Genomic DNA, 16,949 nt, shown 5'->3' on the forward strand with positions numbered 1-16,949 from the left:
TGTTATGGGACAGTAGTTACTTACGTCAGCTTTGTCCCCCTTTCCCTTATACATCATGTTCATTGTACTTAATTGCCATTCATCGGGGACTTTCCCATCCACTATCATTTTATTCACTACCTGTATTAATGTTTGCTTGGATTTTGGTCCTAGCTTCTTTATTAACATAATCGGAATACCATCTAGTCCTGTTGATGTCCCCACTAGGAACCTTCTTTTCTGCCCTTTCCCGCTCTCTTTGCTCCAGTGAAGCTATTGCAGTAACCGGTCTATCCTCCTTCGATAAATTATGTGCAACATTTCTTTCGTTAAATTTTTCTGTCATCCTTGTCCTTATGGGTTTTATTGCTTCATCCCCCTCTAATCGAATACCCTTATCTGTAACAATAAACCTTTGTTCTAGCCTAGTCTTATTACTCAATGCATTTAGATGTTTCCAGAATTTTTTAGCTGCTTTTTTATCCGTTTTATTTCTTTTTGACATCCATTGGGCACACTTTCTTCTAATTTCCTTATTAATCAAATAGGATGCTTCCCTTCTACACTTCATGAAGGTACCCCATTTTCTGTCTCTTTGAGCTTCTAGTTCTCCCTCTTCTTGGAATATGTGTGTTCCATGTTTCTCTATCGCCCTCTTGACCTCCTCATTTCACCAACTCTTGGGTTTGCGTCTTTCCTCTTTAAGCTTCACTCGCACCTTAGCTAGCTCTAGCTCCAGTAATCGAGTTAATTTGGTATAAATCCATTCTGTTTTACTATCCTCATTCTGTTTCGCTATCCTATTTTGTCAAGGCTTGCAGCGCTACCTGTCGGCGATCGCCATAAGTACGCGTGCGGTGATAAGTGAGGCGCTCGCCACGATGAGGTGCTGGCATAGCAGAATACATTAGAGGTCGTTAATCGTGTGGTTAATAGTGGCGAACCTAGTTTTTCCGCTCGCCGTGATGAGGCGCTCCCAGAAGAAAATATCTGTGATAATTGTAGAGAAAGCTCTTTGTTCTTTGCGGCTAGGACGGTAGTTTTGGCGGACTAAGACACTATAGAGTCAGGTACCACTAGATAGACACGTTGTGCATTGCGTGCGGATAGGAGGAAATGGCTGAACACTTAATATTTTTTTCTGTAAAGGGCTTCACCCTACAGTAAAAAGCAGCGGGGCTGATTTATTCAAAGCATTAGGGTTTAAGGAGAGTGAAGGGACAGTGCCTACAAGGTATTTACTAAGGTAATCGCTAATATAATCTGGGCAACCTTAGACTTCAATCAAGCTAACGATCAGGCAGGCTTGCGTAAAGAATATTCCACAATGGATCATATTCACACCATCAATCAGATGATAGAGAAATGCCCAGAATATAACCAACCCCTATATATAGCCTTCAATGATTATGAGAAAGCATTCGACTTAGTGGAAACCTCAGCAGTCATAGAGGCATTGCGTAATCAAGGAGTGGAAGAGCCGTATGTCAAAATACTGGAAGATATATAGCAGCTGCACAGCTACTATAGTCCTCCATAAAGTTAGCAATAAAATTCCAATAAGGAAAGGCGTCAGGCAAGGGGACACGATCTCGCCAATGCTATTCACCGCCTGTTTACAGGAGGTATTCCGAGGCCTTAATTGGGAGCAAGTGGGGATACGAGTTAATGGAGAATGCGTAAATAATCTGCGATTAGCTGATGACATTGCCTTGCTGAGTCACTCAGGAGATGAACTGCAAATCATGATCAATGAGTTAGACAGACAGAGCAGTACGGTGGATCTAAAAAATAACACGCAGAAAACCAAAGTAATGTTCAACAGTCTACCCAGGGAACAGCAATTCACAATTGGCAATGAGGTACTCAAAGTGGCAAAGGAATTCGTCTACTTAGGGTAGGTAGTGACAGCTTATCCGAATCATGAGAGGGAAATAACAAGAATGGAGTGGAGCGCATATTGCAGGTTCTCTCAGATATTGAATAGCATGTTACCAATACTCCTCATGAGCAAAGTGTACAACAGCTGTATCTTACCAGTACTCACCTACAGAGCAGAAACGTGGAGGCAAACGAAGAGGGTTCGGCTTTAGTTAAGGACAACGCAGCAAGCCATGGAAAGGAAATGAAAGGTGTAACATTGAGAGACCGGAAGCGCGCACAGTGGGTGAGGGAACAAACGCGTGTTAATGGCATCGTAGCCAAAATGAATAGGAAGAAATGGGCTTGGGCAGGGCATGCACTGCGAAGGCAAGATAACCGCTGGTCCTTAGGGTAACGCAGTGGATTCCGAGAGAAGGTAAGCGCAGCAGGGGGCGGCAGAACGCTAGGTGGTGGTGGTGGTAGTGAAAAGCCTTTATTTAATGAAAGAGGTGAGGCTCTTTAAAGAGCCCCGCAATGGGTGGAGTCCTTGTTCCGGGACCCCATTGGTCGAAGCCGCCAGCTTAGCCCCCTTGACAAAAGCCTTTTGGGACTGAAAGTCCGAACAGCCAAGCAGGGCCGCCTCCCATTCCTCTCTGATAGAATTGGGGTGGGGGAGAGAGCTGAGTTGCCCTGGCAAGCCCAAACCATGTGGTAGGTGTCAGCCACCTCCCCACAGTGTTTGCACCTGCCAGTGAACGCGGGATCGAAATGTTTTAGTACTGCCGGGCACAGCATTGTGTTCGTGAAAAATCGGAGTAGAACGCGTTCGTTTGCTTTTCCCAGTCCCTTTGCAGGGGCCGGGTAGAGGCGATGCCTATCCTTATAATAGGATGTGATAGCTTTGAAGGAGAGTAAGTGGCTACTTTCAGGTTCCAAGTGCTCAGGAGCCAATGGGAACGCCCGGTGAATGAGTGCTCGGGCCGTCGCGTCTGCAGCTTCGTTTCCTGCTAGGCTCTGATGGCCCGGAGTCCATACCAGGCAGCGGGATGTAGGATCGGTATCCCGGCTGCAGTTCCTTAGTATTCGTTCAGCTAGTGGAGTTATCCAGCCAGCCTCATAATTTCGACATGCCGAACGTGAGTCTGTTATTATGTGTTTGGATTTTTAATCAGAAGCAGCTAGGGCGATGGCGACCTCTTCAGCTCGTGTTGTGCCTGGGGCTCGAAAGGAAAGCCCATCCACCTGTATTTCTTGATGTATGACCGCGGCCGTGTACCACCCCCCGTGGGTAGGCCCAGCTACATCTACGTAAAAGACACCATATTTGTTGCCATAGTGGTGCGCTAAGGCTTCCGCCCTAGCCTGACGACGACCACTATGATCCTCCTTGTCCATCTTAGTGGGGAGGGGTCGAGCTCTGACGGCGCGTCTCCAGAGTTCGGGCACTCGGACCCGCTGCTGAATGTGAAAATCATGTTGGATGTGAAGGCGGGCTAGCAAGTGCCGACCCGACTTCGTTTGGGCTAGCCTCGTGTATTGATTTGTGAGATGGGCTTCCTTGAGTTCCTCAAAAGTGTTCACCACTCCCAATGCAAGAAGTCTCGCATTGGAGGTGGACACAGGAAGGTCAAGTGCCCTCTTGATCATTTGGCGGAGTATTACCTCTACTTTGTCTTCGTCGTGTTTCCGCAAGGGTAGATAAGGGACCGAATAGAGGATTCGGCTGATTACGAAAGCATGGGCCAGCCGCACGGTATCCCTGCTTCGCAAACCCCCTCTCTTGTTGGAGACGCGACGGACCATACGGCCTACTTGGTCTCCAACTTTGCGGAGTTTGTGCAATGTTGTGTCTACTCTTTGGTTATGGATGAAGAACCCGAGTATTCGAATCTCTTTGGCCTCGTGTATGGGGCCACTTGTTAAGGAGAGATGTGTTTGGGTAGTGTCCTTAGGGGATGCCCTAAGGTGCACAAATTCAGACTTTTTGGGTGCGCATTGGAGACCACAGTGCCCTGCGTAGCGATCCACTACGTGAGCGGCTGTTTGCAGGCATTCCTCCATGCGCCCTAAGTTTTACTCTGTGGCCCAGATCGTGATATCATCGGTATACAGCGCATGCCGTATGCCTTCGATACCATACAACTTGTCTAGGAGATGGAGCATCGCCAAATTAAAGAGTAGGGGGATAGCACCGCACCTTGTGGTGTCCCTCGCGTACCCATTTGATACGGACCAAATTCTATCTCTTGGATTCTGATTAGTGCGGCTCGATCAGTCAGGAAGTCTTTTATATAGTTGAAAGTGTTGCGGCCACAGTTGGTTTCATTGAGGTGTGTCAGTATGACGCTGTGTTTGATGTTGTCGAAGGCTCCTTTCAAGTCCAAGGCCAGGATGACCTTGTCATTGTGTGGGTGTTCGACTGGTTGTATTACGTCTCTGTTGAGCTGGAGGAGTACGTCCTGTGCCGACTTATGTGGACGAAAGTCGAACATAGTGTCTGGAAATGTGTTCCGTTGCTCCAAGCATTCGGAGAGCCTATCCCGCACCATGCTTTCCATCAACTTGCCCACACACGAGGTGAGCGAGATAGGCCTCAAGTTGTCTGTGTTGATTCCCTTTCCCGCCCTGGGGATGAAGGTTACTAGGGCTGTTTTCCAATCAAGGGGGAGCGGGTTCTCGCCCTTCCATATAGTGTTGATGTATTTCAGAAGGGCCTCATACGCCTGGTCAGGGAGATTGGCCAGCAGTTTAACTGTGAACTTGTCCCGTCCAGGTGCAGTGCCTCTCCTCATTTTGGTCAGGGCTGCCTTGAGATGAAATAATTGGAACGGTTGGTCCAACTCAGGATTATCTTTGCTTGCGTAAAGATACTCCTGACCGCGAGGGTCCTGTTTGCAGCAGAGATACTTGTCCCTGAGTGTCTCTGCAAGTTGTGTTTTGTTGCCTTTGAAATTATGGAGTGCTCGGTGTAATTGGCGCTGTGTTTCGCCCCGGGTCTGCGCGGGGTTTATAAGGCTGCGGAAAAGCCTCTTGCTGGACATCTGTCTAGCAGCCGTATTACAGAGATCTATGCAGTTGGCGTCAGCAAGCTGCCAGGCATACTCGGCTGCTTTGTGAGTGAGGTCTAGGATGCGCTTCTTGAGTATTCTGTTATGTTTCTGTCTTCCAACGTTTGGTTAGGCTGCGGCGGGCTTCCCAGATATGTAATAGATGGTTGTGCACTGCCGGGCAGTCTTCCGTGGTCTGTATTTGTGTTTCGTGTTGCTTGAGTGTTGTCATAAGTGTTTGGGCCCACTGATCGTATCCATATTTAATCAGGTTGGCTGAGGGCAGGGACTTTCTGAAAGCCTGCCAGTCTGGGAGTCGAGCTTGTGTGAGGGGCTTTTTGAGAGGCCGCGTGTGAATAATTGTGTTAATGATGCAGTGGTCACTGCCTAGTGTCTCTTCCGTGTTGTTCCATTCCACGTGTTGGATGTGTTTGGAAAGTGTGAGATCAGGACAGGTGTCCCGAGTCACAGAGTTTCCCATTCGTGTGGGATGCGCTGGGTCGGTCTGGAGGGTGATGCCTAGCGTAGAGATAAGCTCCGCTAGCTTTCTACCTCGCGCCTCCCCCTTTTTGTAGCCCCATAATTGGCTGGGGGCATTGAAATCTCCCACAATCAAAAATGAGCCCCGACCCGCTATCTTCAGTGCCCGGCTGAAGATATCTGAGAAAGTAATATGTTTGAGCTTGGGCGGACAGTATATGTTCAGTATGTGTACAAGGGGGTAAGAGCGTCTCAGAGGTAACGCGGTGACCATAGTGTAAGAGTATGTTATCTCTATGTTGAGGTCTACCTCCTGTGCTGTGTACGACTTATGTATAAGAATACAGGTGGATGGGTCCCGCTGAAAAGTGTTGTATCGAGAAATTTTGGCCGATACCCCAGGCTCTTGAAGCGCGACAATGGCGGCTTGAAAGTCCAATGTTTCAAGGTAAAGGCGTAGGTGTGCTCGTTTCGCGCGGTCGCGAAAGCCTCTACAATTCCATTGTATTATGCCCAAAGGTTCCTGTTTTATTTTACGAGGTGTGCTACTAGTGCCCTGAGCCATGATGAAGCCTAGAGGCTGGCTCTCCCCACCCACTGCGCTGGTGCCCTGCATGGTAGCGAGGGGGTATCCTGATTTTCTTCCTCAATAGTTTCGCGGCAAATTTTGGATGGACGGCCAACTTCCCTTACGGGTCCTGCCCGCCTAAGCAATTTTGGGTTAGCCTGTATCCAGGCTTTAATGTTTTGTGTGACTTGCTGCGTAACGGACACAGTCAGTTGCTGAGTAATGGTTGTTACCAGCTGCTGCATTTGTGTTGGAATGACTTGTGTAATAATCGCTGGCAGTTGGGACATGTGATCAGCCACATTTTGCTCAATATCCGTCATGCGGCTTTCCAGGTTTGCAGTGAGCGGAGCACCTGACAACGGAGCGACGCTCGAGCACTCAGACGCCGATTCATCAGCGTCATCCATTGTTTCCGATGGAGGTGGCTCTGCCCTAGCGGTTTTTAGTGCGTTCAATTTGGATTCTAACTGCGCGTTCTGGTTTTTGAGAAACGCTAGTTCTTTTCTCAGCTCAAGTTCGAGGGGGGAAGGGGAGGGAGAGGAAATAGAGGCGACGCCCGGCCAGCTGCTTACCTTTGATGTGAAGTTGGGCTGTTGCCAAGGGGGGGAAAATCCCCGGCTTGGAAAGCTGGCGGCTTGTCACCGGCCCCGAATTTCGCCTTTTTGGAAGCGGGAGGTGGTTTTTTTCCTGCTGCCTTGTTTCCCAGCCGCTTGGCCGGACTTGCCCGTCTTGTTCCCAGGGGGCTTGCTTGACTTGTTTGGTTGCTCCCCTTGGTGCTGCTGAGCTAGCGGTCTCGATCGCTGGAGACGCCGAAACTTGCCCTTGCAGTCAGTGGAGCCAATCAGGTGGGCTTGCCCGCAGATCATGCCTCATGGGGTACAGTCATGTGTGTTAAGACCCTGCTCGGAGGCGCCCACATGTTGCCCGCAAAATCCACATCTTCCGATGTCCGGGTGAGGACAGTTGTCAACCCGGTGGCCGATGGTCCCACAGCGGAAGCATGCAGGGATCGTCCGTTTGTATTCTCGCACAAGCGTGCATTCACAATTGTAGTGCACGTAGCGCGGCACCTTGCGGCCCACAAAGGTGAGCACCGCTATATTTGGTTTTCCCAGTTTGCGCACAAAGGCTATCTCACCTTCGCGCCACTTCACCTTGTTCTTGGGGGAAGCCGTCGTCTCATCAGCCCGCACCCTGATCACACCTCGGCACACCTCACCATTAAGCTTCACGTGGCCCCGAAATGGATGGGAGTCCGCTCCGGTATTGAGGTCAAAGTCTTTAGTCAGCTTATTGGCTGCTTCGATGTGTTGAGTCCCACAAACGACGAGGTTCTGGGTCCAGACTGCCCATATGCTGAGCGCGGCGCCAGCGTCTCCTCCCACGTACTGGGCAATAGCCGCTCCCAACTCGCCGTGCTGGAAAATTTCCTTGAGGTTCATGGTTTGCCTTGGCTTGAGAACTAAGATTATATCTTCCGAGCTCAATTTCGGCGTCTCTTTCGGGCGCCATAAATCAGCCTTGTTATCCAGCAGCAGCGCAGCGCGATCGCTGCCGGAGAAGAGGCGGCCGTTAAGCCCAGCTGCCGGTGTTTGCTTGAGCGACGCCATCGTGGTAACGTCCTTGGATGTCTTGGAACGCTGGGTCCGCTTACGCATGGAAATCAGCGTAAAGAGTCCTTCATCTTCAATGGGTGGAGACCTGTCTTCGGGTTGTTGAATGTCGATTTCAGCACACGCCATTGCAGTGGGGTCGTAGCCGCGTTGAGTAGTGGTCGCCATAGCGTTCCGCGGCGTGGCAATGATGAAAAATTGTCATAGAACAGCCAGTTTCGGGCCTACCGTCTCAGGACCAGGACCAGCAGGTTCCTCTCGATGTTGGCGAGGTGATAGTGACGGTTTCGGTGCGGTCACACGAAAAGTTCCGCGGTTCTTGGGGAAAATAACAGGAGCCGATACGGCGCTCGTCTGGTCGCTTCGCGCGCTCGCAGCGCCCCCTCACGCTAGGTGGGCGGATAAGATTAGGAGGTTTGCAGGCGTAGGGTGGGCGCAGCTGGCAAAGGACAGGGATAACTGGAAAGACATGCGGGAGGCCTTTGCCCTGCAGTGGGTGTAGTCAGGTTGATGATGATGATGATGATGAAAAGAAAGTAGATTTTAAGCGGGCAGAAGTAACCAGGTGAAGGTTATCGTATTGGTGGCTAAAATCAAGACAAGAGTAAAATTTTACAAGTCGTGGCTAAGTGGCATGAACCACCGCCCGATTAAAAGGGTTCAGCCTTATCTATCCATCCATCCCCTTTCTAACAGAGACATCAGGGTCACCAGCATGTGCCCATTGGCGGGTAATGAAGCTCTTTCCGGGCTTCCTCGCACTTCGCCCACAAGAGGCGCCTGGTAGCCTTGACGGTCGCTTTTGAGCCGATGCCCAGACATGCTACTCCTAGGCCATGCAGGCACGTTCGTACGGCTTGGTTAAAGCGCAGCTTTATATGTATGTCGTGTAGCCCTTCACATAATGATTGCGACTGCGAAAAAGGAAACAATGTTCGTGCATGCGAGGGCAAGAGGAACCACTGTCGCGTTATACCCTTAAAGGCGGAGCTGAGCGTCGCCCGAGTTCTTTCCTCCCTAAGGAGCTCTCATATATAAGAGAGCTGTGCATATCCCCGCTGAAAATAATTCTCCGCTAGTTACTGCGCTCAGTACTCAGTTCAGTTTCAATGATTTCCAGTAAGTTACTTATCGCAAGCAGCAAAAAAGAGAGTTCTTCCGCGGTTTAGGAACTTCTGTGTTTTTTGAAGCAGTTAAACATGTAATACGCAAAACATGCTCTTCATAAATTACAAACAACTTTCGTAAAATTATCCACTTGGGTCCACTTTCCCGCCCGTAACTCCGAATTCGTCGGTTTGGCGCTGGAAAGAAAAAAATGTTAGACCGCACTGATGACCTAGACTTGCAGGCACTTTAATGGGGCAGTGTTTAAGGGAAGATGATGGCTATACTGAGCGTGCCTGAATAGTACCTGCCAGGTGACCAATGATCTCCAAAGCGGTACCCGGCCAAGAGGCGTTTCTGCGGTCAGTATGGAAGGCTTCCAGGAAGGACACGTAGAAGAAGCCAAGGTTGGAGTGAGTGGACACGGCGAAAAAGGAGATGAAACACGTCGCCACTGCGATGCTCCACCGGGTATCCACATCATTCGTCTGCGGCAGTCGGCGTCCCGTAACCTCGGCCGGCTGGTCGCCGTTCCTCGGGAGGTTAGGCTCACTCTTGTCCGGGCCCATTGATTACAGCAGAAGCGTAAGGAGTCTGCAGTAGATAAAACAAAGCCTTGTTGAAACAAGTAAACTGATAGTAAACTCGCGAATACAACCACCGAAATAGTAAAAGCACACTTTAATGAGCTCAGGTTTAGAAGCAGCATGTCACAAAACAGTGCTAACTTCGAATGCATACCAAGAGAGTCTAGTCACAACCTCCAGTCACAATTCAGACAATGTTTGCGGCTCTTTTGACAGTGTCTCTACTCCCCTGTCTATGTCAGGTTGATAGGATAAGCGGCATGTTGCTCTAAATATCAATTCTTCTTTTACTGTATCAGGTGGATAGAGGGGTGGCTTATCATGAACGGCACGAGAAGCAAACCACGTGACCTTTTCGACTGATCGTTACATCGCAGTTGTGATTAGCGTATCACACGCAACGACGGAAGTCCGCCCTACAAGCACTAACGACAAATTCGGCGCTGAAGACAGGACGGCAACGGTAAAGGGAGCTCTCTGCGATCACACTGGGCGCATTCAGAAGTCTGTCTGACTGCACGACTCAGTCGTGTTTCTTTTCACTCAAGATAAGCGCATAGTTTTAGGTGAACACTTTGTATTAGTTCGTGTAAAATACAGAACCGATGACGAACTGGGGATCATCGACGCGTGTGTGCAAACTTCCACCGTGGCCTTGTGGTAGAGCATCCGCCTCGCATTCGGGAGGTGTCGGGTTCGATCCCTAGTGCCGCCGGGTACCCACTGGTTTTCTAATGGGCACATTCTCCAGCCTGGTGCTCGGCTCGGGAGGTGGTGGCGCGTTTCCGGCCAGGTACCCACTGATTTTCTCAAAATTGTTACAAGCTATGCCCCGGACCGGTGCTCGGCGAGGGTTGCATGGCTCGTCAAAGGAGCCTGCGCCTTCAAATCCGGGCACTGCTGGCTTGAAATTGCTCAGTAGGCCACAAATGGGTGTCCACCACACGAGGCGATTAGGGCTGGTTTACGGCGGAAATTATCTCTGATCCACCAAGTCAACGGATTGGTAGAGGAGCCTTTCTCAGGCTTTTCCCAGAATAGCCGAGCACCAGGCTGGGGAAAATCTTGTATCCATTGAAAAACCGGGGGCACATAGAGGCTCTGGGGATCGAACCCAGCACCTCCCGAATGCAAGTCGGATGCTCAACCACAAGGACACGCCACCCTCCAGGGCTTTTAGCGACGTTGTGATCGTCAGCGCTGTGTTCTTACACGGAGGAAAAGCCAGAAAAATGCAACCACGTTTCGGATTTACCGGTGCGTTCTTAAAGTGAGCATGATTTTTCGAAATAACTGCATAACGGTAGAAGCTAAAGTGGTCCTCGATGGCTTAGCTTTCGGCCGTCTGCTGCTTGGATGTAACTTCAGCAAGCTGAACTCTCGTGGCATTTGCGTGCGGCCATCACTTCAGTCCAGTAAGAAAGGTCTTCGGAAGGGCATTAGTCGGGAGACTTTTAGAAAGCCCGAGCGATATGCGGCGCTGCATATCGTAGCACACAAGTACGTACTATGTTAATGATAGTGTGCTCGATCTCTGCTTCTATTTCTACGCAGCTTCGCTCAAGTCTCAGCACTGGCCGTAAAGCGCAGTACATGCTCTACAATTTAGCCTCTTTTGCTCTACCAACGATCACCGAACGCTCCGATACAAGCCTGCCCACATGTGTATTTACTACTTAGCGGCGTGAACGCGATACCATTGAGCCAGGGTGCGCCCTCGGAGAAGCGACGGCACGGGTAGCGTGAGTCTGTTCGCTTTGACGTTTTATTTCACGTACCGTGAAACACAAATGTTTAGAATGAATAGACACCAGTTAAAAATATAAAACCCACACATGAAAAATACAATGTACGAGCTTTAATTGCAGCTCGAGATACAAGGAGTTAAAATTTTGCGAGCTTTACTGTTGCATCACGGCTGCAGTCACAACGACCAGCCCTGATTATCATCCTAATTGTTCCGTTAAAACCAACGAAAGCTATAATGGTACCTAGTTCTTACGTGGGAAAAGAAGTCGCCTTCATTAAAAAGCCGTGAAAGCACAATCATTGACGCTGTGACTGGCTTTGATTTCCGCACTTTTTGCACCCAAAGCTTCCTCTCTTAGTGCTGCTAAGAATGCTTAAAGGGAGACTGAAGCACTTTTTGCAAAAATTGGGCTTGCGGTGGCCCCTTAGAGTTTTTGATGCTGCAAACTCGAATATCGAAATAAAATTGGGTAAAAACAAGCCCCAATTGTCGTTTTTAGCAGAAATACGCAGCCGGCGCCTCGGGGCACATCGCGGGTCGCGCCGCCGCCTCTGATTGGCCAAGAAGACGTGACGACATTTCGAGGACCAGCGAAGCTGCCGATACGGCTCCAGTGCTGCGTAGGCTGCGTTGCGTGCTGATTGCAGCTCTTCGCGGTGTTGTAAAAGCGATTATAGGACACTTTTGACACTCACGTGAACATCGGGGTGTCACTGTACCAGTTTCGCACACAAACGACGCAGTATCTCTGTTGCGGGGAGCGAAGAGCAGCCGGGATCGTCTACCGACGTTGTTGCTCTGGTACGTAGTACGTCATTTTTCGAAGTTGCATGTCGTTATTGGCAGAAGCTTGACGACTGTCCGATAACTTTCTCGCGATAAGCCACTTCGCACAATGCCTTTCGGAGTTCGAGGAAGATTCGGAAGATCGTGACGGTGCGCCTATAGTCCACAGAAACGACTAAACCGGAATGTGTTTGCTTTCGCTTGCCCTACGATGTGTTCTTGATCGTGCCGTGGCATGGTGTGTGAAAAGACCCGCGACCACATTTTTCTCGCCTGGCAATAGCACAACGTACAAAGCGTTGCAAGGAGTAGAAAGTATTATGTTGCTGCACAATTAATTGATTGTGCGTGATCTCAGTGCGTTCGTCTGCTGCGATGTGTTTCGCAATATTGCTTTGGTTACGCTGGAGAGCGGCAGTTATACCCGAAGCTTGATGCAACGGAAAGGTGACTTCGCTAGCTCACATGAACTGTGCCAAGACTCGCTGCCGTCGGTAGGGGCCTCCCTTTCGAAAGGAGCCGTCCACAGTGCTCTCGTAGTTGTGCATGCGCCGGCCGGCACCATTCGCGAAAAAATTTCCGGTACGTGTCTGATGCCGGTATGCGATTTTTTCGCATGTAGGGTGGCACCCAGTTGTGCATAACCGTATTTTCGCTGTGGCTGCAATATTACTCGTTCATAACAGGTGTTTGTATGCATGCACAGAATGGAAGATGAGTACTTCTGCTGCATTTATTATCAAGTGCCAGAAATCGCTAGGAGAGACCTGCTCTGTGCGGCTACTGCGAAATTTATGATAGCCTGTGGTTTAACACTACAATTCTCGAAAAAAAAAATGAACAGCAAATGCTCCACTAATGAGTGAGAAATTTGAATCAACCCTGGGGGAAATTTTAGCACTTTTCATTCACAGGTTATAGCGAAATGCAGCGTACTTGCTGTTTGGCTCATCTGAAAACAAATGAGAAACAGTCTACGCTTTCTGCCAAGTTGTCTCCTGGATACAGTCTGAGAAAACCACCTTTTTTATGTGTTCCTGCAGAGAGAGGTTTCTACAGAGGTGTGTGTTGTTTTCAGTGCTTGAGGTTATTGCAAAGTGAGAGCAAGAAAAAGTGCTTTTTGGAGTGAGGACTAATTTAAATTAGCTGGGTCTGCTGAGTTCTGGCAGGTTTTCTTGCAATCACTGTGCAGGAACCTGGCACTAGTGTGATTGACATGAAGAAACCACATGGCAAAAAACCAGAATTTTATTCCGCTTTGAAGCCAGGAAAAAGTATTTGTGGTCCTCTAAAAATGTTAATAAGGTGCATTAATTTGTGAAGATTGGCAGAACATCTCTTACCATTCAGCGAGGTCACACAAGATAATTGTGTTCCAATACCAACCTGCAAGATAAGACAGCTGGGATTACACGGGTTGTAACTTCAGTCAATGACCATTGCCATTGAGCAGTCATGTACAAGCTGGCTGAGCGTTGTTCTGCTATAGGTAGGAGGCGACAGCCTCCTGGCATCCAGCATTTCAGTGACTGCTTGTGATGATCCACTACGCCAGCAGCAACAAAACAGTTAGGCACATGTTGAACCAATATCAAGTTGCATTTTACTACACTGAATAGCTGTATTGTGGCATTTATTGCCGCCGGTGCCAAGCAAGTATGTCCGAGTTAGCAAAACTTCATTCCTTTATTGGGAGTTGACGCTGCCCTAAAATTCTCGATCATATGAGGCTCTTCAGTATGACAGAAAAAATAAGGCAGTCAGGCTGAACTAACACCAACTTGAAAGATGCAGCTGCAGGGATTAAACAAATCGTAGCTTCTACAGCTGAGTGAGTTTGCAAGTCCACTTCAAATAAGATTTTACGTCAGTTAAATTATTTTTTTAAATCTTGGGCATAAATGCAAATATGAGGGCTCCGTGCAGTAATTATACGCTAGCAGCATATGGATGCATGCACAGTAGACACTTGTTCAGGGAACTGAAATAAGAGAGAAGGTCTGTTTGGCTTATCGAACGCTTAGAAGGGCAAGCTAAAGCAATAAAACTCTAGTCATGTCAGAATTGCTACTGCGAATTATAAAATAAATTAAACACTGTCACAGAAAAAATAAAAACCATGTTGGAAGCCTGTTGGCAATGCAAAACCTACTTGTGTCAAGGACAAAAAATCACCTCTGAAGATCTGTAATTGGGGTGAAACTTTCCTTTGTAGTCTGCCCTGGCATCTAGCTGTCTCCCTAGTGTGGCTTTGGATTGAGGTAGTTGGTCTGTTTGCAGTTCATGCATGGTTAAATGGTTAGACATAGACACCCAACACTGGATACAATGATGGATGCAATATCGTTCAACTAAATTTTGTGAAAAATTGAGCTACGTATATAGTCTGGTGGAAAGTGCCGTAGTCGAGGGCCAACACACTGAACTCCTAGCTATAAATGTGCCTTGTGTCCATTTCTTCACCATCATTGCCCTTCCAATCAATAAGGCCCAAAAAATTGCAACATGTTTACCGTAAAAATGCAGAGCAGAAAGGTGGCAAGAAAAAAAAGTTTTTTTTTTCTGCTTACCAAATGACTATTCCATGAAGCACACTAAGCAAAATGATTAAGTCTTCTTTCGTGCTAGCCTGCAAATTGTCGAGAAATGCTGAAGCATAACGCTTTTAAGATCACGCAGATACTGTCGTATAGCGTATGGTGTGTTCACCACAGTCTGTCGCTAGTAATATTTTCTAGAAGACAGCAATGGTTGCTAAATAAGTGGTAGTAGTGCATTGGTTCTTTCGTAATGGCAGATAACAAGTATGGGAGATTTCAATCTTAAAAAAATAAAATGAAGGGAGAGCCTCAGTCCAGCGACCAACGTTCCAACAAGAGGACTTGTCTTTGTCAGGTCAAGTGCGGTCATCATTGGCGGGGGTTATATAGGCCCTTCACTCTAAGGAGGATGGACTGGGGTTACGGTGGGGAGTGGAGTGAGGAGGGTTGGAAGATGGCACACTTGGTCTTCAAACAGCTGTTGTCTGGCCATGGAGGCTGTCACCTACAGGTAGGGGAGAAGCAGGTTAATAGCCATACTGACATGAAAAGAATGCAAAAACAGACCCCCCCCCTTTTCAAAAAATATGCAACAGAATCAAAATGAACGATGGCAATAAAACAGCAAGAGGTAAAAAAAAGCTAAAGGAAAAAAAATGCCATAAAGGAAAGGATAGAGGCGTTAAAGTGGCTATCAAGGTTGCATTTTTTTCCTTCATAATCTACGCAATCCCCAGCGTATAGTGCACAGTGGTCTACATACTTTCTAGTGGCTGCATGATTTTTCCTACTCTGCCTTCTTATGTTTAGTAATATCTGTTTTTCTTTTTTTGACGAACCAAACATTTTGGTAACTAGTTTTCTCTAATTAAAGTATACGGTGCATGTCATCACATCCTTCGCTGTACATTTTTACCTGTCACAATGGCTATCAAGCCACATTCAGATTTGGGACATGCGGTAAACCCCATACTACTTACCGGTATTTTCTCTGCAGATGGTAAGAAACTGATCATTGTCTGTTGAACCTTGACTTTCTTTTCTCGACCAGCTTCTCTTTTGGGGCCTTTGGAAAACTGCTGCTGAGTGGTGGACGAGATTCTGGAGCAGTTTTCCTCTCCTGAGGCTGCATGCTCTCAGCCATGGCCACAACCTTGTCAAGGAGGCGTTTGACGTAGCCTGCGTGAGCATTTCATCTTGTAGCATGTGCAATATTCACTTTCTTCGTGACCAAATAAACTAGGTGGTGCAAGCTTACCATGAGTGGGTGACTCCTTTACTGGACAAGCTGTTGGGTCACCACCTGCTGCCTTTGGGTAACGCACACACCATCGAAGTGTGCCATCCTTTGTGCGTGCCTGACCACGTCCACTGTTCTCGTTGTAGTGAAGTACAGCAAGTTGGGTCCTGAAAAAGTTGCACAGGACAGTGTGAAAACGCGTCACCTTGTAACATATGTAAACAGTCCAACTGTAAAGATCATGTGACAAAAGAAGGTCACTGATGGGAGTTGAGCACAACACCATGTTAGCAATTAGTGCTTGAAAGCACCATGTGCACGCGTGATGAAAATACTGAAGGAGCAAAGTACTACTTTTGAAGAGCTATGAGAACAAAGCATCGCCTCAGTTGCCGGGCGGATTGAAAATGAAAATGCAGTGCTTGCATGGTGAACACAGCCGAAACTCTAAATTTCCACAAAGTGTCGGCATGTAAAACCCCTTCTGATTCGGTCGGCTGTGTTCTTAATTTCTGTTTATACGACATAAGAAATGATGCAGCTATTGACAATTTCAGTAAGTGTAATTTAAGATGGGCACCTGTTCATATAGTTGCGGCACGTGCCTACATGCCTTTCACTTTTTCTACAGATGCATGTCTAACATTTGTTTTGTTTAACACAATTGTTTTGTGATATCGATGGCTTCTGACTGTAAAAGTAGAGAATAGAAGACAACAGCTTACCTGGCCCTCATTCCCAAATACGAATAATGGTAGGTCTTTGGTGCAAAATGCACTAGAAGGCTACGAAAAGCCTCTAATCCATAGGTTTGATATCTAGTAGATAGCCGCGGCATGTCTTGCAGAAAGGCCTTAGAATTTGCAATGTCTTGAAGCTTCTGGAAAGCCTTTGATTCTAAAAAGAAACGGCCATTATCATCTCTTTGTAAAGCTCTAAGTGTGCGGCTTGCTGTATGCTCTGCATCAACCAGTTAAAAAGTGTTTCAGTGCACCTGTAAATAAACTTGCGTTCAGTAATGCACATCTTATAAGTTTCGATAGTTTTAATAAACATTGGTATTTGAGGTGCACTGTAATAAATGGTATGGAAGAAACAAACAGCCATTATTTGCTTAGCTCATGAAGCTTTTCATTGAAATTCTGCTGCACTGCACAGGTAGCTGAAATTTTGGAATCCAGAGAAACCCTCTTGGAAAATCTTGGAACCCTCAACAACCATAGGTTGTCCAGCCTCTCCATTGCATTGCCTGCCATTTCCTCTTGATTTCTACTAAGATATCATTAACTCGTTTGTTCACTTACCCACTCTGCTCTCTTCATATCATAATGTTACACTTTTCACTTTCACAGCTTGCAACATTGTACTCAATCTAAGTTCAACCTT

At 47.7% G+C, this 16,949-nt stretch overlaps 2 protein-coding genes across 3 annotated transcripts in view; both read right to left on the reverse strand.

Moving 5' to 3' along the window:
• LOC144121844 (monocarboxylate transporter 12-like) overlaps positions 1 to 16,949 on the reverse strand; it is a 131,358-nt gene that overhangs the window by 40,919 nt on the left and 73,490 nt on the right. The window contains exon 2 of the mRNA XM_077655260.1: positions 8,968 to 9,254. Within this exon, the coding sequence (XP_077511386.1) occupies positions 8,968 to 9,229 (262 nt within the window). The 5' untranslated portion in view covers positions 9,230 to 9,254. The remainder of the gene's footprint in view (positions 1 to 8,967; positions 9,255 to 16,949) is intronic.
• Positions 14,093 to 16,331, reverse strand: LOC144119143 (uncharacterized). Of its 2 annotated transcripts, XM_077651843.1 has the most exons (4): positions 16,289 to 16,331; positions 15,582 to 15,730; positions 15,304 to 15,502; positions 14,093 to 14,828 (listed from the first exon to the last, which is right to left on the reverse strand). In XM_077651843.1, the coding sequence occupies exons 1-3, from the start codon at positions 16,297 to 16,299 to the stop codon at positions 15,336 to 15,338; spliced, it is 327 nt and encodes a 108-aa protein (XP_077507969.1). In that variant the 5' UTR covers positions 16,300 to 16,331; the 3' UTR covers positions 14,093 to 14,828; positions 15,304 to 15,335. The 2 variants fall into 2 exon arrangements, with proteins under 2 accessions (XP_077507969.1, XP_077507968.1); XM_077651842.1 differs by lacking the exon at positions 14,093 to 14,828 and having other exon boundaries at positions 14,979 to 15,502.

Source organism: Amblyomma americanum, chromosome 2, assembly GCF_052857255.1.
Source record: "Amblyomma americanum isolate KBUSLIRL-KWMA chromosome 2, ASM5285725v1, whole genome shotgun sequence".
Classification (NCBI taxonomy): domain Eukaryota; kingdom Metazoa; phylum Arthropoda; class Arachnida; order Ixodida; family Ixodidae; genus Amblyomma; species Amblyomma americanum.

What these genes read in the sequence shown, in the direction of transcription:
- LOC144119143 (XM_077651843.1), bottom strand. An exon ending in AAAGGAGTCACCCACTCATG is followed by an intron (nt 15,503 to 15,581) that starts GTAAGCTTGCAC and finishes ATGCTCACGCAG; the next exon opens with GCTACGTCAAACGCCTCCTT.